Raw genomic sequence first — 22,354 nt, 5'->3', positions numbered from 1 at the left:
ACCTTTACTAAGTGCCTACTATGTGTCCTGCATGTACTGAATAAGTCCCCATTCCTCACAAAGAGCTCGTAAGGTAAAGTATTTATCATCCTTTTTAATTTTTTTTAAAAGATCTTATTTATTTGACAGAGAGAGAGAGAGCACAAGCAGGGGGAGCAGCAGGCAGAGGGAGAGGGAGAGGCAGGCTCCCCGCTGAGCAGGAAGCCCGATGTGGGGCTTGATCCCAGGACCCTGAGATCATGACCCGAGCCGAAAGCTAATGCTTAACTGACTGAGCCACCTAGGTCCCCCCCATCTTCTTTTTATTTTAAAAGATTTTATTTTTAAGTACTCTCTACATCCAAGGTGGGCTCCGACCCACAACCCCAAGACGAAGAGTTGCACGCTCTACTGATTGAGCCTGCCAGGCACCTCTCATCCTTACTTTAAACAGAACCAGAAAGACTGAGTAACTTGACCTAAGAATGTAATCTAAAATAAGAGGAAATCCGGGGCACCCGGGTGGCTCAGTCGTTAAGCGTCTGCCTTTGGCTCAGGTCATGATCCCAGGGTCCTGGGATCGAGCCCCGCATCAGGCTCCCTCCCTGTTCTGTAGGAAGCCTGCTTCTCCCTCTCCCACTCCCCCTGCTTGTGTTCCCTCTCTTGCTGTGTCTCTCTCTGTCAAATAAATAAATAAAATCTTTAAAAAAAAATAAAATAAGAGGAAATCGATAGAATAATGATATTTGTTGAGGTACATTAATTACAAGAAAAATCTGAAACAAAATGTCCAATAGCAAGGAACTGAGTAAATAATGATGCGAACTTTTTAATGCAATATTAGACAACCATTTAAAATTATAATTGTGAAGATTATGGACTAACATGGAAATGCTAGTATGTTAATAAGTAAGTAAATCATCTATACATTATGTTTTCACTAAGGGGTTGTTTTTGCCTTTTTTTTTTTTTAAAGATTTATTTATTTGACAGAGAGAGACACAGCGAGAGAGGGAACACAAGCAGGGGGAGTGGGAGAGGGAGAAGCAGGCTCCCCACTGAGCAGGGAGCCCGATGTGGGGCTCGATGTGGGGCTCGATCCCAGGACCCTGGGATCATGACCTGAGCTGAAGGCAGACACTTAATGACTGAGCCACCCAGGCGCCCTGCTTTTCGATACATCCAGTAGAACTATGGCACCTGAAGATTTGAAACTATTTGGGAATGACTCAAAAGTATACAACAGTAACATTTTGAAATTTTGTTAAGACATAAATATAAACCATAAGCTCTGGGAAGAAGCTGTATTAGGAAAAATCATTTAGCCTCTGATAGCTTGTCTAGATGACCATCCAAAATCCTTATCCTATGGCTATTTTCTGTTTGAGGGCATATGTGCAGTAACTCACCATTATCCTTTTAGAGAAATCACTTAAGATAGAAATTATATGCTACAGTGATATGCTTGGGACTCGGGGGTTCATAATGTCACTGAACACATCAACAATTACTCATGTCTACTACATATAAACAAACATAAGAAAAAAAATGTTCCCAAATGAAAAGTGATGTTTGAATATTATCATCAAGGATGATTTTCTCCCTCCATTGCTTATTAAGAGGGTGAGAGGAAAACAGGTTAACATCTCTCCACTCTCCACAAATGGCCTTGGCTCCTGAAAGCTAATCATGAGTAGAAAGAAACGTAGAAAAAGTGATGTCTTAGGACACTAACTAAACGCAGAAGTGACTTGAGATATATTTCTTTTCTAGCCTAAAAGAGAAAGTCCTTTCTATCTTAAATACTGTGAGAGCAATTTATCCTCCCAAAATTAAAAAATTGGACTTTAAATATTCCTTGTGAATTAGCTCTATAATGCTAGCATGGCAGTTTATATCCCAGATGTTGTGAAGATTCCATTCCCACTTCTCATTTAGCCTTTCCCCTCTTTAATTGATTCACATGCCAGAAAGTCTATGTTTGTGTAGTTTTTCAAGGCCTTTATCCCCAGCGAAGGCATTAAATAACTCCAGTCTGGTCTCACCTGTAAGGTTGATGTCTCCCAGCAAATCAAGAAGTTCTCCACCAGCAGAAGCTGGTTTGCTCGTAGGTGCAGTTGGAATAACAGGTGTTATGTCATTTCCTCCCAACAAATCCAATAAATCATTGGCCTATACAAGGAAATAATATCTCAGTTCATTAGTCATTTGTCTAATCTGCAGCTAAGGCAAAGCTCTTTCAACACTTAAAAATAAGGAAGAGAGCCATCAATCAATCAATCCAGGACTGAAAGGAATCAGGTGAGAGTTTATAAGGAACTATAAGATAATGAGGATTCCCAGATAAGCAAGTGAAAAGCTACCTGGCTGGTGGGCTGTGGCCCAGAGGGTGGTGGTTTGGTCTCTAGTGGAGCTGGTTCTGTCTCTCCATTTGTCTGCACAATCTCAGTAGGGCCATTTGTGGTCACTTTTTCCATGACAGGCATTCTCTCAAGGAGGGCAGACCTGGAAGAATCTGAAGTGGTTAAATTCTAGGCAGTTAACCTAGATTCCCTACCCAAGACAATCACTGTTACTACACTGGAGTCAAACATGGACAGCCATCTCCCCTCCCCACCCTGTAACACACACACGAAAATAGAAGGTAGATTACAAGAATACATGACCTAAATTCCTGGCTGGATTAAGGGCGAGTAAGAAACCCTGAATAGACAAACTGTCCACCTAAATCCCAAGAGACTGGGATTTCTTGGTGGTAGAAAAATTGGAATGAAAGAAAGGTAAATAAGTAGGTATTAACAATTTCCAATCAAGAAGACACTGCATAAAAGAAGTGGAAAAAAGAACATGCATCACAAAGTTAAACACTGGAATGAGATTCTCTTGAAAAAACACAACTCCCACTTCTTAACCAAATAAAACGGAAAATGAAGCAAACACTTCATACCAAAAGAAAGGGGAGAAGGTGAATGAGAGGACACAGGTATCTTAAGTCTCTACAGGGCAGGCACAATAGAAGATGGACAAATAAAAGCAGTCAAGCAATTAGGACTAAATAGAACTGTGATGTCCAGTTAATAAAGCACAAGGAATGAGTCTCCTTTGCGGATTATCATGACAATGTGTTCAGGACACTAACAGCCACAGGCACTGCTTAGCTTCTTTCACTTACCTCATATGGTCATATTTCTTAAAAAGTGCATTATATTCTACCGCCCTCTGCTGGAGTTCCACATCAATGCTGCTTCCATAGATGGAAACCACTTTCTTAATTCGGCTTTGGGATAAAATGACAAACAAATTCAAATACCCAAAAGAAAGTTCATAAACAAGCAGAGAGAATAAACAAACCAGAGTTTTCTGGTTAAAAATCTGAAATACTCCTCTCTCCTTAATTTACATATCTTTTCAAAAACAAAACACCTTTCCTTTGTCTTCTTTCATCCAACATATACCTCAACACCATCATTTACCACTATACTTGTTCTAATTGTGCGGTGCCTGGGTGGCTCAGTCGTTAAGCGTCTGCTTTCGGCTCAGGTCATGATCCCAGGGTCCTGGGATCAAGACCCGCATCGAGACCCGCATCGAGCCCTGCATCGGGCTCCCTGCTCGGCGGAAAGCCTGCTTCTCCCTCTCCCACTCCCCCTGCTTGTGTTCCCTCTCTTCCTGTGTCTCTCTCTGTCAAATAAATAAATAAAATATTAAAAAAAAACAACAACAAACCTGTTCTGACTGTAATGCTAGATTTTGTCTGTTAAATGTCCCATACCCCAAAATTTGCTAGAAAAAACTACCAATTATTAACTTCTTTTGTAACAAGTGTGTAATGTTCATTCTCTTAACAACTTTAAAATAAGCTTTTATCAACAAAGGGTTACTACCTGACAACAAATTTTTCTAGTTCACAATTTAAAGAGTTAATAAAAAATACAATTTTTCACAGGGCCTTACAGAAAGTCTAAGAGAACTAAGTCTGCCTTAAATATGCCTGGCTGGGAAACTAATCCAATTGACTTTTATTCAAAATAGTGAAGAGAATTTAAACATTTAACCACTAAAACGTTTGTGATTTTCTTCCTCTTCAGAATCTCAAAATATTATAATAAACCAGAACCCTTATAATAGTGAAGTAACTTTTCTACTTTAAAAGAGAGAAAAGGCATTAGAAATCAGATTTTAAAAACATAACTTTTTACCTTCAAAATAATAAATGGTGGGGTGTGAGGATAAGAGGGAGCAAAGTATAGATAAAATAAGGATGAACCATAAATTAATTATTATTGTGGAATAATGGGTATATATAATTCATTTTACTATCCTATTTTTGCCTTTGCTTGAAATTTTCCATAACAAAGTTTTTAAAAATTACAAATAACATGTCCATCCTACTTTTTCTCCATACTCACTTTACAGTACAGGTGAATCGAGTAGAAAGCTTCATAATGGCAGTGAGGGCATAACCTCGGGTCACAGAGGTGGACATATTAGAGATTAAGACACTTTCTAAAATATCCAACACTTCATCTTCCGTTACCTGGTGAGGCAAAAAAATGTAGGATGAATTCTAACAGTAAATATCTAAATCTGATATCAAGTTACAGGATGCCACCAAAAAGACAACCCTACCATCATTACCAAAACTTCTAACACAATCTGTGCTTTGTCACGGTAACTGTCCAAGCTGCCATCAATCAGAAGCAGGTAGGAGGGAGGTTTAAAAAAAAAAAAAAGAGTGGAAAATACCCAGTGAGGGCTGAGAGACACATTATATTAGTTTCAAGAGGCAGAAGTAAAGGAAGAAAAAAAAAGGATAAATAGAGTTCAAGTGTTGTTGCCACAACTTCTCCTAAAGCCAGTCTTTTAATAAGCAAATGCAGACATGTATATGTCTCATTTCTTCTTATCAAGCCACAGGGTAGGAGAAACAATATATTTCAGTCTGATGGGTGAGAAGTAGGTCTGCAGATGGTTTTAAAATCTCACATAGGGTTAGTAAGTTCCATCTCAAAAACTCCCAAGTTTCCCAATATAATTCTGGCATTAACTTCTTTAACAGGTTTTCAAGGAATCAACCTCAACTCCTCATTAAACACTATACTCCTATAACCAAAAAAACTATTTTCTCCCCTCCTGAAAGAGTAACAAAGGGTACCTGAATAGGTTCTTCCTCTTCGCACTGGCCTGATACAAGAAGATCTCCATATTCACCTATACACCATGCAGCCACTTGTACCAAAGGTTGCTGTCAAAAGAAAGTCATCATTTGTCAAAGGCTTTTAACCCTTGCAAGGATTAATGCAAATCACAGGTCATCGAATCATAAAGGTCAAAACCAAGGCATATCCAGAGTGTTAGTAATAAGAACACACCAGGAACATAATGGGTAATTTCCCCACCAAAGTAGGAAGTACCTACTTGAGAATAATCACCAAGAATTGCTTTGTACAAGCGCTGGACGGTATAGGCATGCATCTCCACACTATTGGTTATTAACTGGATCAAGTTGGGGACTGCATCATCACGAACATAGCTTCCTGCCTAAAAGGAAATGCAGTTATCCTTAGAAACATACTGTAATGATAAGAAATGTTAGCTATTGCTTTTATTCAAAGGAGACTACTACAAGGCATCCTCAAAGATAAAGCTGGTTCCAATTCTCAGGTTTATATGCCCCTCAAACTTCAAAGTCTTACTTATTCAAATGACTTATTTCTCATTTAAATGAATATCCAAGTTTTTTATTTTATAAAAAATTAAAAAGTCTCCTTTGTCAAAGTAAAAGTAAAATATAAAGGACCTTTATACATTTGAGTAGAAAAGAAAGGCCTGTTCTACTCAAAACAGATTAGGTTTGAGATTTCAAAAATTTAAGAAGTACATTCACTGGGAACTTAATTACAACAACCTCTCCCTTCTCACAACTCCCCAACACAGTTAAATTCATATGGGCTACTTATAGAAGCCACATTTACTCTGGGGGACGGAGAGGGTCATCAACAGTCCAAAAGGGCAGCAATTTTTAAAATTTTTTTAAAGATTTTATTTATTTGAGAGAGAGAGAGAGCATGTGCACGCACGCACGAGCAGAGGGATGGGGCAGAAGGAGAAGGAGACTCCCTGCTGAGCAGGACCCGGGAATCATGACCTGAGCCGCAGGCAGATGCTTAACCAAATGAGCCACCCAGGCACCCCCAAAAGGGCAATATTCTAAATAAGAATTAAATAAATAGTAACCTTTTTAAAACTTCATTTAAAACATCAGATTGTCCTTTAAAAACTAGAGTTTATAAAAATTACAGAACCATTCGTCCCAGAAACGGGAAATACTTTGTATTTAATCATCCACACTTTAAAAACAGAAACAAACCTGGTCTCTTTAATGTCCTCTTGACTAGTAGAATCTGAGATAATATTTGCAACCATGGAACAAAGTAAAGCTATCTAACCTATGAGGAAACTAAATCTTGGCCTTGTCAGAGGATTATGATAACCAAGCTGTGCAGGACATATAAACAGCGGAACCTGTGACTAGTATCAGCCCATCTTGATCAAGCTCCCATTACTGGACAGAGGAGCAGATCTGATTTACAGGAATGAGACCAAGAAAAAGGAAAAAGAAAAGAAGAAAGAGACAGAGACAGAAACAGAAGCAGAAAAAGAAAAAACCCTAGGTGATTGGGATACCTACTCCTGCTAAAAAAACACAAAGCCAGAGAGAGAAGTTTGGGGAAATGGTCAAAAAGGAATGGAGAGAAGCTAAAAAATAAGTAATTTGCTTTACATTCTTCTTCCCTAATGGGAAAAAGCAGTGTTTTATTTATTTATTTTTAAAGATTTTATTTATTTATTTGACAGAGAGAGAGACAGCGAGAGTGGGAACACAAGCAGGGGGAGTGGAAGAGGGAGAAGCAGGCTTCCCACTGAGCAGGGAGCCTGACGTGGGGCTCGATCCCAGGACCCCGGGACCATGATCTGAGCCGAAGGCAGATGCTTAACAACTGAGCCACCCAGGCGCCCCGAAAAAGCAGTGTCTTAAATAAGAGAAAGCATCAACATGATCTAATTGACATTTATACACCACTTCATCCAACAGCAGAAAACACATTATTCTCAAGCTCAAATGAGAGCTTTATTCTCTCATTATTCTCTGTCTTCACCAAGACAGACAACATTCTGGGACACAAAAAACATCTCAAATTTATTTTTATTTATTTATTTAAAGTAGGTTCCACATCCAACGTGGCGCATGGGCTCATGACATTGAGATCAAGAGTCACGTGCTCTACCAACTGAGACAGCCAGGCGCCCCAGAAACATCTCAAATTTAAAAAAATAAGTCAGGGGCGCCTGAGTAGCTCAGTCGACTAAGTGTCTGCCTTCCGCTCAGGTCATGATTCCGAGGTCCTAGGATGGAGCCCCATATTGAGTTTCCTGCTCAACAGGGAGTGTGCTTCTCCCTCTGCCCCTCCCCCCACTTGTGTTTTCTCTCTCTCTCAAATAAATAAATAAAACCTTTTTAAAAATAAATAAATAGGGGCGCCTGGATGGTTCAAATGGTTAAGCATCTGCCTTCAGCTCAGGTCATGATCTCGGAGTCCTGGGATCGAGCCCCACGTCGGGCTCCCAGCTCAGCGGGGAGTATGCTTCTCCCCCCTCCCTCTGCCTCTCCCCCTGCTTGTGCGCTCTCTCTCTCTCTCTCTCTCAAATGAATAAATAAAATCTTTTATAAATAAATAAATAAAAGCCATACAGGATTTAACTAGAAACCAGTAACACAAAGATAGCTAAGAAATCCCAAAATATTTGGAGATAAAACACAGAGATCAAAGAAAATTATAGACCAGTATCTCTCACCAGTATAGATGCAAAAATCCTAAAAAATATATTAGCAAATCAAATACAGCAATGTATAAAAAGAACTATACACCAAAACCATGTGGGATTTATTCCAGGTATGGAAGGTTAGTTCAACACTCAAAAATCTATTAATGTAATCCAGCACATCAATAGGTTAAAGAGGAAAAACCAGAGGACCACAGTAAGATTATATAAGTCAACTGGAAAAATGAAAAGTAGGAGCATTAAAAAGAATGGTTTTGATTTTGACAACATTTTTTTTCAAGAGCTCTAATTTTTCTCTTCTTTTAAGCCTTATAAAAACTAAAATGTGTCCAGATTCATAGTTCTTGTTAAAATATAGTTTCCCCATCAGTGCATTTATTATTACAAAGTTAATTCAAGTAAACTAGAAAACTAGCATGTCACAGACAGTATTCCACAGCAACAAATATATATACACGCATCATAATTTTAATGATATCACTCCTTCCTACAGATGTTTCATAACTTGCTTAACCAATGCCCATTTGGAGACTTGTATTTATTTCCAGTTTTCTCCCATTATATATGGGATGGGATGAACATCTTTGTATATACATTTTTGTACACTTGTCCTTTTATTTTTCCAAGATAAATTCCTAAAAAGAGAATTAATGAGTTCAAAGGTACAAACTAGGTGCGCCTGGGTGGCTCAGTCAGTTAAGTGGCCAACTCTTGATTTCCAGAAGTGAACATGGGAAAGAGGGCACCATTTTATACCCAATATGAAGTGGAGAGTACTGCCTATTTCTCTATTTCCTAATCAACACTAGGAATTAGATTAGAAAGTATGACAAGTAAAAAATGATGCCTCCCTTGTAATTTTACCAGTAAGTAAAATTTCTTTACTAGTAAAGGTATTTGTCAATGTTAACTAGCCATTTCTTTCTTCTTTTGTGAAATGTCTGTTCAAATGCCAATTTTTTCATTACAGTGTTTGATCTTTCCTATCAATTGTAAATTACTTATAGATTAAAGATATTAACATGCTGTCACATGTTACAGTGTTTTTCCCCCACTTGTCATTTGCTTTTTAACTCTGCAGATCTTTTTCCTTTTGCCTTACAAGTTTTAAATTTTAATGTGATTAAATTTGTGAAAGTTTCCCTTTATGGTATCTACTTCTGGGACAGCAATTAGACATAGGTAGTTATATTTTCCTTATATGCCACTACACTTTCATTTTGACTGTTAAATCTCTGATCCCTATTAACCAAATGATAAACAGAGAAGCTCCAAAACTCTGGAAAACTGCCAAAGAATATCTTATAAAACCATAATTTTAAATCCAGAATAAATTGTCATTCGAAACCCTCCACTGGCTTCCTATATATATTTTTTTAAAAATCCCAAACTCTTCTAAGGCCCTATATCATCCAGCCCCTCCTTCAGTCCTACCATTCTCTGCCTCTCATGCTACTGGCTTCATTTGCCTTCTTATTGCCTCCAAGCAGGCCACACTTGCCACTCAAGGGCTTTGCAACACTTGCTATTCCCTCAAACCTTTGCATGGCTCCTCATTTCACTGAGCTCTCTCCTCAAGTGTTACCTCCAAGTGACCTGCCCTGACTACTCTACCTAAAAAACTTGGCCCATTGCCCCATATTCCACTCTCCCCTGCCATGACTGGTGCTTCAGTGTTTCTCGTAGTATTTTTTTCTTGCCTAACAGGACAGTACATATTTCCCCATGAATTTCCTATCTCCCCCACTAGAACCAGAATATAAAGATTCATGAGAACAAGGGATCTGTCTGCCTCATTAATCAGCACATCCTGCACTTAGTGTATGTTGACTAAAAAAACACTACTTACCGTTGTCAGAACACGCATAATTGTGTCTATATGCCACCGTTTGGAAGGTGCATACCTGGGGAAATAATGGCACCAAATGAAACAATTGGAACCTGTGAAGTATTCTGTGCTCAGTGACTTTCAAAAATCCTGTCCTAGTCTTTTTTAGGTTTACTGGTAAAGTGATTACTTTTGGACACATCTTACCTTCAAATCTAGCAGTTACCCGCATTTCAAAGCGTAATGAAATGGTACACAAACTCAGTTGTTTCACATAATAACTGCAATAGGAGTTACTGAGCTGAGACATGGGACTCCATCTCCAGTTTTTCAGAAAACAAATCATAAAGACAAAGCATGAGGACAGAGAAGAAAGAAGAAAAGGGACTGTTCCCAGACCCAGGCAACACCAGGACTAGAAACTCATTCCCTTAAACTCACAGTGCAGAGAGGAGAAATAACCATACTATTACAGCTGAGGTACTTCTTCCAAAAAGTTTTATACAGAACCACAATTTAGATGCTATGATGCTATAGTTTTTCTATTCTCTACCCAAAACCCACAAACAAATGACAAAAGCTTTTTCTAAATTCTCTTCTTCATAGATGAGAAGCTAAAGAACAGATAGAAGAGGAGATTTTATAAAAGTAGGGTTCTTTTTGGGCTTAGCATACTTAAATAATGGCTAGAATGGCCTTCTATGAAGCAAATTTCTAACTGGGAGCCTGAAACATACATTAGACATTTTAAAGAGGTTTACAACACTTTCCCTATGTTGTAAAGATGCTTTCAAAAAGTTCCAAGCATCTTTTACCAATAAATGTAAAAATTAAATCTTACTTTTCTGCAGCAAGAAAGATTCCAGATGCACAGTCTGCTTTAAATTCTGGCTCACATGAATCCAGAAAATAAAGTAATTCCTTCATCATGCCTCGGATATTATTCCCATTTACCAGGGCAAAACTCAATTCCATTGCACGCCTTGCAGAGGGAAAAATTAAAAAAAAAAAGTTATGATATTTATAGTGGGAATGAAAGACCCAGGTGTGTTGTCTCTGAACATCAAGTACTGGCAGATGTACTGATGCCCTTCCACAATCTTGTGATCCCAATCTTTGTACACAAGATACCAAAGTTAACAAGGTTAGTTTTAACATTCTCAATCTTCATTCAACACTCTTCTTCAAAAAGCTCTAAAAGATACATTACTTATGACCAGAAATGCAGTTTGGGTTCAACAGTCTATGAAGCTGAAATTCAGAATAGTTAAAAGGCTCAAAAAGAGAAGCAACAAAAATTATTACCAAATGATAATACCTCTTTGCATTACTCCTTAAAAATGTGCTAAAGCCACCATGTTCTTTGACTACACCCACTTCTGTCCAAAAATGATGTAACAGTCTACATCAAAAGATATATAGAAAATTGGAATAAAAACATACCTTGAAGGTATTATGCTAAGTGAAATAAGTCAGAGAAAAACAAATACTGTATGATGTCACTTAACACCTGGAAGCTAAAAAAGTCAAAAGCATAGAAACATATTAGAATGGTAGTTACCAGGGTCTCAGGGGTGGGGGGAAAGGGGAGATGTTGATCAAAACTGGTCATAAAATGAGTAAGTTCTGGGGATCTAATGTACAGCATGATAACAACAATTAATAATAATAAAAATGTATTATATACTTGAAAGTTGCTAAGGGAGGGGCGCCTGGGTGGCTCAGATGGTTAAGCGTCTGCCTGTGGCTCAGGTCATGGTTCCGGGCTCCTGGCTCGGCGGGGAGCCTGCTCTTCCCTATCCCTCTACCTCCCCCCGTGCTCATGCTCTCTCTCTGTATCTCTGTGTCTCAAATGAATAAATAAAATCTTTAAAAAAAAAAAAAAAGAAAGTTGCTAAGGGAGTAGATCTTAAATATTCTCACCACAAAAAAGAAATGGTAACTATGTGGCATGATACAGGTGTTCACTAATGCCATGGTGGTAACTATTTTACAATATACATCAAATCAATGCACCTGAACACCTCAAACTTACACAATGTTTATATGTTAATTTTATCTCAATAAAGCTGGGTGTGGGGGGGGGAGGGGGATGAAAGAGAGAATGAGGGCCATGCAAAGGGAAAAAGGGCATGTGCTATGTGGGCAAATAAGAGTTTCCATAACTGCCTATCAAATTTGACAACCAAAGCAAAATGGAAATGTTTAACATATAAGTTAGAAGATTACTACATATATCTTTTCATATTTGGTCAATAATTCCAAACATGGTATATAAATTGACTTTCAAAATACCAATCTAATAAGTAAGAAATACTTTCATCTTAGCTAATCTATAAACAACATTCAATCTTTACAGGAATACAATAATAGCTAATTCTTATACAGTGCTTAAGTACTTTATATATAATAATCCAGTTAATCCTGCATAACCCTTTGAAGTGGGTGCTCTTTTTTTTTAAAGATTTTATTTATTTATTTATTTGAGAGAGAGAGAGAGAGAGAATGAGTGGTGGGGAGGGGCAGAGGGAGAGAGAGAGGGAAAGAGGGAGAGAGAGAGAGAGAGAGAGAGAAGCAGGCTCCCCGCTGAGCAGGAAGCCCAATGAGGGGCTCGACGCCAGGACCCAGAGGTCATGACCTGAGCCGAAGGCAGAGGCTTAATGGACTGAGCCAAACAGATGCCCCTGAAGTGGGTGCTCTTGTATTTGCATTTTACATATGGGACAACCGAGGCAGAGAAAAGTTAAGTAACCAAACCAATTTTAATAAAGACAGAGCCAAAATGTGAAATGAAGCATTCGGGCTCCAAAGTCTGAGCTCCTAGTGTTAAACAGCCTGTCAAGGAGACACAGGTTTTACTTTTGAAATGCAAAGCCAAGTCATGAGCAACAGAGTCAACACAATAGGAGTCAGAAGGTCTAATTTCTATTCCCAGGTCTGCCCTGTACAGGGGTAGGTTTAGAGGAAATAATTTGATTCCTATGGGACTGTATTTTAACTAATTTGTTAAGAGGGGACAGAAGTAATTGTCTTGTCTGTCTCATTGGCTTGCTCTGAGAATCAACTGAGAGGGTACTTATAAATCCTGTGCAAAGCACACTCCCACAAAAAAAAAAATCCTGGGGCGCCTGGCTGGCTCAGTTGGTGGAGCATGCGACTCTTGTAGGGTTGTAGGTTTGAGGCCCACGTTGGGTACAGAGATCACTTAAAAATAAAATCTTTAAAAGAAAATTTTTTTTAGTTAAAAAAAAAATCCTGTGCAAAGCACTAGATGAGTTATTGTTGCTGAGTTTAGGTCTGTCTTTAGATTGCTCACGCACTTAGCATCTGCTCTCTGCAAATAAAAGGAACCCAGTTATCAATAGATATTTGTTAAATGAATGGTTTCAGAGATCATTTCAAATCTAATTTATTCTGGATTTGAACAAACAACCACAGTTCACTGAGGCCAACTATAACTAGGTTTTACAAACATCTCCAGTTCTTCCAATAGATTCAGTAGAGTTACTCCAACAGGGGAAAGAATTTATGCCTTTTCAAAGTGCTATCTGCTGCCTAACGGTCATTCCTAGATGCACTGTTCTAAAAACCACAGCTGCTTCTAGTATCTTGGGGCGTAAGTACTGTGAGAAAACGTGTGCTGTCAGCAACTGAGTTTCAGCATTGTGATAAAACACTTAGCCGATGGATCACTCCGCGTTTTCATCCTCCAGCACACAGAGCTCAGTACCTCTGTTAAACAGACTTCTCCCCAGCTTATCTGTACCTGTTTGTTTATCAAAGAACCAAGGACAACTTTAGTGTGCACTTCAGTATTCCTTATTGGCCTCCTTCATTGACCTAACCTTCTCCCTGCCAATCCTTTCTTAAAAAGGATTTACTCAGCAGAGTTCATCTGTGAAAATAACGACTAAATAAAAACAAATGGCAACATTCTCATTCTCAGAACTATTATGAAGTTATCAGGCGGGGGGTGGGGCAGAGAACTATCAATAATCTGTTACCGTTTTATTGAGACATCCAAATCTTTTAAACAGTCCACAATTGTGCTTCTGTGCCTCTGTACTGCATTATGATCCGTCTGCACAGTCTTCAACAAAGATGTCAAAGCTACATATCTGGATGAAACGAAGTTGCAGAAGACAGAATTAAAATGTAAAATTCAGGATAGCTCTTCTCTACATAAATAATGACAAAGAAGATGTCTAATGACTAAATATTTTTAAATATTTAAAAGACAAGACAGAATTAGAGAGTATAATGGTAACATCTTAAAGGCATAAAAGACACACTAATCTTAAGTAGTAGTAACCAGGAGAATTTAGATTTGCATTCATGGTCAAGTCCATTTAAACTTCTAAAAGTGACTGATTCCAGTTGGTCCGAGGGTTGTGGGTTATTGTTAAGCTGTTTAAAAGTGACTGATTCCATTCTTCCAAATTCTTCCAAGTAGTACAATAAAATAAACATATAGTATGCCTTTCCTTAGCCCCAAAATGCAAGAGGAAATGATTTCAATGTTACCATTTGTATTTTCTCTGCTTTTATTTGATACTAGTACCAAAACTGCCCCTATAAAAATATGAGTTTAAGATTCAAGTATTTAAAAATTCTTTTGGAAGGAGGAGATAATTCAGGGTACCACAGTGATTATTTACACATTTTTAAATGCTCACATGATAAGAAAGAACATTTTCTCCTGATTAAAACAGGAAAAAGAGCAAGCAGGATATACTACACGAAGGAAAGTAACAAAAGAAAATACTGATAAATTCATCTACTTAAAAAAATTAGCTGGAGTTCACAAATACCTTCCAGGTTTGCAATGCAAAATGTATTTTTCTTAATTTGGAGCAGAGGTCAGCAAGCCACAGCGTCTACCTACAAGACTCTATAGCCCTCTGCTGTGTGGTTCTATAAATGAATTTTTATTGGAACACAGCCACTCATCAATTACATAGTCTATGACTGCTTTCATACCAAGATGCAGAGTTTTGAACAGTTGCCACAGAGACCCTAAGGCCCACAGAGCCTAAAATATTGACCATCTGGTCCTTCACAGAAAAAGTTTGCTGACTCCTAATGCTGACAGTGTAAACAAAGTAAAAGTCATGAGGCAAATCCTCAAATTCTTTACAAAACAGCAGTTTTAAGACCAGACTAAAAATAAAAACCGAGTTGAAGTTCTAGATAAGTCACTCAAATACATGCGCAATCTTAAGCAAAGTCACTCCTGAAAACACTGAGTTTGTAATACCAAGATACAAGATATTTTCCAGTTTGACTTACCTAATATTCTTGTCATTGTTCAATAAGAAACGACCCAGGATGTTTATGGCTAGGACCTAAGGGGAAATAGCATAGGTTAAAATCTAAGAAAATTAAACATTTATGTTAAGGATCACCTCCTGGCCTCTGATGGTGTAAACTATTTAAAAGTGATAGTTGTTATTTCTATAGATAGCTAGCAAAAAACAAAACTAAAATCTGAAGGCAAACTCATAAAATCATATTCTATTTCAACAGTAATTGCTAGAAGATTATGTTTTAAAGTTTTTATATTGTTAGTGGAAGAATAATATTGGCACAGCCTCACTGGAGAAAAATCTGGCAATAATTATAATTATTTTTAACATCTCCTCTGCTTCAACAATTCCACTTCTAGAAATTCATCTGAAAAACACACTTGTACACATGCACACGAATCTACTGCAACACTACCTGTAATCACAAATGACTGGGGATATCCTAAGTGTCCATTAATAGCAAATTTGCTAAGTACACTATGGCACATCCACACAATGGAGTATCATGGAGACATTAGGATTCTGACATGTGCTACAACATGGATGAGCCTTGAAGACATTATGTTAAGTGAAATAAGCCAGCTACAAAAGGACAATACTCTATGATTATACTTATATGAGGTATCTAGAAGAGTCAAATTCAGAGACAGAAAGTAGCATGATGGTTGCCAGGCGGCGTTGGGGGTAAGGAATAATGGAAAGTTACTGTTTAATGGGTATACAGTTTGTTTGGGAAGACAAAGAAGTTCAGAAGATGCATGGTTGTGCTGATTGCAAAACAATGTGAATGTACTTAATGTCACTGAACTACAGACTTAGAAATGGTTAACTTTTATATTACGTATATTCCACCATCATTTTTTTTTTAATGGGGATGGTCTCTATACATGAATACTAGCTCCAAGATAATATTAGGTGAAGAGAGTAAGGTGCAGGACAACATATATGATATGTTATCATTTTGCTTGAAAAGGAGGAAGAGGAAGAGAACTAACCTAAATTACTTTGGTTAAGTTATCTGGATACTATGGAATGTTAAAAACAAAAAGAACTGTATACATTTAAATACTGGACTGTATTTGGTAAATCTGTTTCTTACAAGGCTATGAGCTAGCGATTCTTATACCATTAGGTGACTGAAAGAATAAATTCATGAGGGGGAATGAGGAAAAAGTGAGGCAAATAGAAAAGTATCACCGGAACACACCCTATAACTACCGCAGACAAGATTCTCTGATGGATACTACAATGGGTGGGCAAAAAGTCTGAGAAGAGGGAATTTGCATAGTCTCAAAGTGTCTCCCTCAAACTACTTTTAATTACAAAGGAAAAAATAACAACTTTACAGTGGAGACACACAACAGACACCACCTTAACCAAATGACCAAGGTTAATATCACCAGTAATGAGACAAATAGATTAGCATGTACCTCCTGATAGGATACTAAGAAGGGCACATCACTTCTGCGGTGGTCTTGCCAAAAAACCATAACCTCAATTTAATTATGAGAAAATATCAGAGAGAGCCAAATTGAGGGACATTCTACAAAGTAACTGATCAGTACTCTTCAAAAGTGTCAAAGTCATGAAAGACACAGAAAGACGGAGGAACTGCCACAGATTGGAGGACACTAAGGAGACATGACAATTAAATGCAAGGTGGGATCAAGGATCGGCTCCTCAAACAGAAAAATGGCAGAAGTAGAAAAATTGGTGAAATCTGACTAAATTCTATAGTTTAGTACAGTACCAATATTAACTTCTTAGTTTTGATAATTATCTCTAGTTACGCACCATGTTAATATTAGGGGAAACTGAGTGAAGGGTATATGGGAACTCCAAACTATTTTTGCAACTTTTCTGTAAGTCTAAAATTATTACCAAAAGTTTCAAAAAGTGGGGAAAAGAAGAAATACACATGTACAGACACAATTTTTAATTTCTAAAAAAATACATGAGAAAAGGATAACCATATTCCCCACTAGAAGAACGTGAAAGCTACAGGCAAACATTTCCCTCCCTACATACCTCTGGTACTGTTTTAGTTTTTTTACTTTAAGTGTTCATTTCTTAAAAAAACCACACACACAAATATTTAAGAAAAACAAATTAACTCAAATAAGATGTTTTGTTTGGAGTGATGGTACAATTCAAATCATGGCTCTAATAAAAGCTTATTTTGAAATGTTTCCTTCACCCAACAGCATCTATATTATCTAACTATACCTAAGAGCTTCCAAACTTTATTATAATCAATATTAAAAAGCCTTCAATGGAGGGAATGATGCTTCAGATACCAAAACACAGCATTATACATTCTGCACCAAATTTCCAAATGCAATTCATTTCTAAAGTACTCAAGTGGGGCGCCTGGGTGGCTCAGTCGTTAAGCGTCTGCCTTCGGCTCAGGTCATGATCCCAGGGTCCTGGGATCGAGCCCTGCATCGGGCTCCCTGCTCGGCGGGAAGCCTGCTTCTCCCTCTCCCACTCCCCCTGCTTGTGTTCCCTCTCTCACTGCGTCTCTCTCTGTCAAATAAATAAATAAAATCATTAAAGAAAAAAGAAAGTACTCAAGTCTAAGTTATTTATTCTAATTGAAGTGTTTAGGGAAAAGATTAAAAAAGACTTACTCGCAGTCCACTCTCTGACTTAATATCCATGATAGTCAAAACCGTTTCATAAAGAATAGCATTTCCTACATTTTTACTAGTCTCCGTATTTGTGGCAACCTGAAAAGTCACAAGAGGGCAGTACATAAGTGATAAAACAATACTTCTGAAAAATATCCAGAGGTAACAAGAGACATTTTGTGAATGATTACAGCCACCAATGAGGAAACACAAATAAATACTGCTCTAACCACCATCATTCTGCTCCCCACTACACTAAAATGAAGATTTAATATAATGCAGATTAAGTCTACTCACCTGTGCTAATATATCATTCATAGCTTCACTTGAGTCATCATCATTTCGTCCTAAAATTCTTAATAACCGCAAAATTCGTACCTAATGTGCAAAACATGATTAGTTTCAACAAATTATGCCTGGCACAAAGGAACTTACTTGGTAACTTAAATGAAGTCTCAGATCTCATCAGAAATGTCAAGATTCAAAGAGAAGAATTTTAAACCTTATCTTTAGAGAAGTAATAAATACTTCTATGTCTGAATGAAGTAGAGACAACCCACACTTTGTCACTCCACAGCTAAAGGATACCACCACCTACAGAGCTATACTATATTGATAAGTCTCTATGCAATCGCTATTACACATTAAAACTATAATTTTATTCTATTAATCCAGTACAGAACTGTATCACTATTCACTTATTATTGTAATTCGTTTAATCAGTTAACTACCAAATTTCTACTGACACAAACTTAAGAGGAAAGAAACAATCTATTCCAAAGGTATTAAATTAATTTCTCCAAAATTTTCTTTCAACCTCACCTGCAAAAAGGGGTCACTGATACCAGAAACATCATGTTCTGGTGAATATCCCGACATGATGAGGTTCTTTAGAATACGAACTAACTGGGGCACAAGCTGCAAAGAAAGATGCATCAAAACACAGTGAACGTCAAAGAATTTCTCATGAATAGACAAGTAATTTGGCTTTAAAAAAGGGTGCAAGGGTGCGAATCCAAGAAAATTCTATTGATACCATATGCTGGTACACTGCTGACGGTTGATAAATACAACTTAGGAGTACTTAGGCCACGAACTCAAGAAGGAATATGTATTTTACCTGAATTAAAAACGAATGACGTTTTTATTCCAGAGTTATATATGCAAAAATACTACAAGTAACAGGAGGTCAGAAAGCCTATGGGAACCAAGTCAAACAGATGCCTACAGGCCGTGCTGCGTATCTACCCTACAGAACTGGACACACTTAGGTAACACAAACATGTTCGATTTTTATCCATTCAAACATTTGGATATAAAACGTTATCACCAAAAATACTGGTGATCTTATTAAAATTACAGTTTTAAAATATACTATCTCAAACAGAGAAAAAATTTCTTTCCTCTGAGGACAGGGCTAGTTATATTCTTTTCCAACAAATAACAGGGAATACAAAAGCCTCCAACATGGACCAAATGGAAAAACACATGAAAAATTGTATTTTTCACCTTAAGAAGATACCAGGCCATGAATAATTTCCTCTCCCTATTCTTAACTCATAAGATACAATTTTTGGTAAACTTTTATTTCAGCACTTAATTATACACACTTTGTTGCCTGCTTTCTTGTCTCATCTTGGTACTGAAACCATACATTCCTTATGGTCAGAATTCCCTTCTTGTCCTTCCTTTACTTTGTCCATTAGAGTCATAACAAATAGTAGAGGCAATTTTATGGTTAAGCTAAACTTTAAAATACTTTATTTTTTAAAAATGCTTTAAATATTATCATTCATTTCATTCTGTTGATCAGGCACTTAATCTTAAACCCTATTCCAAAACATGTGCCACAATGGGAGCTTTTCCAGGCTCCAACTAAAAACTCAATTTAGCTACATAAACAACTCTAATCACCTAAAATTAAGAAAACAAGTGTCCAAAGTGAAGGAAATGGTATCTCTTTTGGAGGCAATCAGAACAGCCCCAACCAATTTGCTGCAACTCAATTACTTTTTCTCACTGTGTTCTGGCTCTATTCCTCCTTATGCCTCAACTCTAAAGGGGGATCAAGAGTGAAACAAAGGCCAAGGCATGCCCGAGGAATGCACTCACAACATTGAGGCCACTTTTAAATATGAGAACATAATCTGTATGAATTTAAAGAAGTTTGGCCATAACACTTCAGAATTAAGTGATTCATAAGCCATTTAAAAAAAATTCTAACTTGGACAACTCCAAGATTAAAACAAACCTAGGTTATGCTGACCTGTAAATTCTAAACAGAATCCCCATTAAATCTGTCAACTGTGGGCAGATTTAGACTTGAGAATAATATAAATTTGTAAACTGCTTTAAAATGTAATAAAGCCGGGGGGCGCCTGGGTGGCTCAGTCGTTAAGCATCTGCCTTCGGCTCAGGTCATGATCCCGGGGTCCTGGGATCAAGCCCCACATCGGGCTTGATCCCAGGGAGCGGGAAGAGAAGAGAAGCGGGAAGCCCGCTTCTCCCTCTCCCACTCCCCCTGCTGGTGTTCCCTCTCTCGCTGTGTCTCTCTCTGTCAAATAAACAAATAAAATCTTAAAAAAAAAAAAAAAAAAGGCCAGGATCACCTAGTAACCAAGTTCTGCACAAAAAGTGGCTCACCCTGCATACGTCCCAATGGCCTCCCTTTTTGCACTATACATATCCCTGATTGTTTGTTTAATCTGATTTCTTGGAGAAGTCTTTTTCCCTTGGGCTAATAAATTCAGAAATTTTTTTATTCACTGACAAAAGACCAGCACACCACATAAAATTGCCCTGGGACAAAAGGCACAAATGTCTAAATGTTTAACATACAAATCCTTGGGACCCAGCTTTATTTTTCAGACAAAAATGCAAGTCACTAAAACTTATGACAAGACAAACAAAATAAGATGACAAAGGGAAACGCTGCAGCCATGAAAATCAGTTGATGCCCACCCACTCTACCTCAAAATCCTTTTCATATCCCAAAACTTCCAGGCAAGATTAAGTGCAGGTAAGGGAGAAATAAAAGCTCTAAGTCTGAACTGAGAGCTCAGAAGTACATACAGAGCTTTTTATAAAGTATGAGGTTACCCACACATGGTTCTAAAATATCTACTTCAAAAAGAAGCAATGTTTTGTGCCAAGGCTCCAAACTGATCTGGAATTGCCATCACCAAAGCCACTGGGACACTGTTCAAAGTTTCTCAAGTAAAGATGAAGAAAAGGCAGAGAAGGAGGCTTAGAATTTAGGAAAGGCTGCAACTGAAATCCAAGGCTGACTGTGGAGTGAGGAGTTTAAGTGACAAGACAAAAACTGGACTAGGGAGTTAGCCAAAAATGCTAGAACAAATAACTCATAGTATTAAGCACAGCTTCAGCATTAGTGTATGTTTAAAAGCTACATTTGTGGATGGATGCACAAAAGCTACTAAGGACCTAATGCAGGCATGCACCATCTAAAAGAGGGTTAATTCTTACCTTTTCATTCTAACATACAGCAGGATTCCAAACAGACAACAGGAACAAAACATACAAAGCAAGCATTAGGGACAGATACAGGCCTCATACTATTTTATACAATAATTTAATCAAGACATGAACATCTAAGGAAAAAAAAGCCAAAAAAAGAAGTGCTATTAGAGCCTCATTAGATCTAAAATACAAAGTAAGCCCCATTTATTGAGTTATCAGCACCTTATAAAGGAATTAAACCCATGTAACTACCCAAAACACAGTCTTTCCCAGGCCTCCTTACTACCATCTTCTAAAAGCCAGTGAAGAAAACAAAAATTTCCACTTTAGAACGCTGTAAGAAAGGGAGGGGGGAACTTAAGAAAGCTAGACTTCAGTCACCAGAGTCAACGGTCTAAAATGAACAGAAGGTGACCCTGTGTTACATAAAAGTAATGTCAAATTTCACTTTGCAATTTTCACCTTAAAAAAAAAAATTACCTGCCTTTAAACACACACACACACACACACACACACACACACACACAATTCCTGTTTGTAATTTGACCTCAGGTTACATTTCCTGACTTCAATGTGAAAACCGCAGATAAAGCACATGAGAGATTGGTAGGTCTGTCAACACTGAGAGAAGACTTCTATTATGAAAGGAAAACACTGTACTATGCCAGTTCTTATATGCCCAAATCTGGCTTCCAGCCCTACCCACACAGCAGGGCTGGTCAAGTCCTTTATTCAGCTCCATAACTTCCTTTCAAAAGAAAATTCGTAAGTGAGAAAATCATATACTTTTCAGGAAAATCATTTTTCAATCAAGAAAGGCTTAGGTATACAGAATGGTACCTACCTTTCTGAAATGTGCAAGCATGTCTGGGCTTCGTTCACACATTTCCGTGAGGAGGACTACAGATGTGTGAAGGACACCTGAAATATAAGAGCAAACGAAAACTAAAATGAGGCTATATATTATTCAACTTCACAGAACAGGGCTTTGAGTTCTGAAGATCAATTCCAAAAGGATAGTTGCTACTTCTGTTTTTTAATTTCCCAAAAAAGCTAAGCATTGAGGTGAATACAAAGGAAGTATTTAATAGAGGCCCTATTTAATACTGGTCAAATCAATTAAATCAGAATATTTTAAACAACCATGTGACCAAGATAATTGCTAAAAACTGAAAACCAACACACGTGTCTCTCCATCTGAGACCATCCATAAAGAAATACTCACAGTCACTATAAGCTAGGTATCATCTGCCCTGTACTTATTAATAAGCTGTTAACTGAGATGT

The 22,354-nt window shown here is 37.6% G+C and overlaps 1 protein-coding gene and 1 non-coding gene across 3 annotated transcripts in view; both read right to left on the bottom strand.

Annotated features, from left to right (window-relative positions):
* Nucleotides 1–22,354, bottom strand: part of AP1G1 (adaptor related protein complex 1 subunit gamma 1) — a 77,326-nt gene that overhangs the window by 9,313 nt on the left and 45,659 nt on the right. The window contains exons 6-20 of one of the 2 annotated variants that reach the window (XM_032424101.1): nt 21,913–21,989; nt 21,075–21,083; nt 18,411–18,506; nt 17,886–17,966; nt 17,589–17,687; nt 14,942–14,997; nt 13,657–13,770; nt 10,494–10,634; nt 9,674–9,728; nt 5,398–5,520; nt 5,135–5,224; nt 4,389–4,516; nt 3,152–3,256; nt 2,343–2,484; nt 2,025–2,151 (exon numbers count right to left, since the gene is read on the bottom strand). In XM_032424101.1, coding sequence (XP_032279992.1) covers nt 2,025–2,151; nt 2,343–2,484; nt 3,152–3,256; nt 4,389–4,516; nt 5,135–5,224; nt 5,398–5,520; nt 9,674–9,728; nt 10,494–10,634; nt 13,657–13,770; nt 14,942–14,997; nt 17,589–17,687; nt 17,886–17,966; nt 18,411–18,506; nt 21,075–21,083; nt 21,913–21,989 — 1,443 coding nt within the window. The remainder of the gene's footprint in view (nt 1–2,024; nt 2,152–2,342; nt 2,485–3,151; nt 3,257–4,388; nt 4,517–5,134; nt 5,225–5,397; nt 5,521–9,673; nt 9,729–10,493; nt 10,635–13,656; nt 13,771–14,941; nt 14,998–17,588; nt 17,688–17,885; nt 17,967–18,410; nt 18,507–21,074; nt 21,084–21,912; nt 21,990–22,354) is intronic. The other variant, XM_032424103.1, reaches the window with a different exon arrangement.
* On the bottom strand, nt 13,287–13,371 carry LOC116644793. Its single transcript, XR_004301829.1, has one exon. It is a non-coding gene; the product is annotated as a small nucleolar RNA SNORD71 (small nucleolar RNA).

Source organism: Phoca vitulina, unplaced genomic scaffold, assembly GCF_004348235.1.
Source record: "Phoca vitulina isolate PV1807 unplaced genomic scaffold, GSC_HSeal_1.0 scaffold30, whole genome shotgun sequence".
NCBI classification, from domain to species: domain Eukaryota; kingdom Metazoa; phylum Chordata; class Mammalia; order Carnivora; family Phocidae; genus Phoca; species Phoca vitulina.
This window is presented reverse-complemented; position numbering and strand designations above follow the sequence as displayed.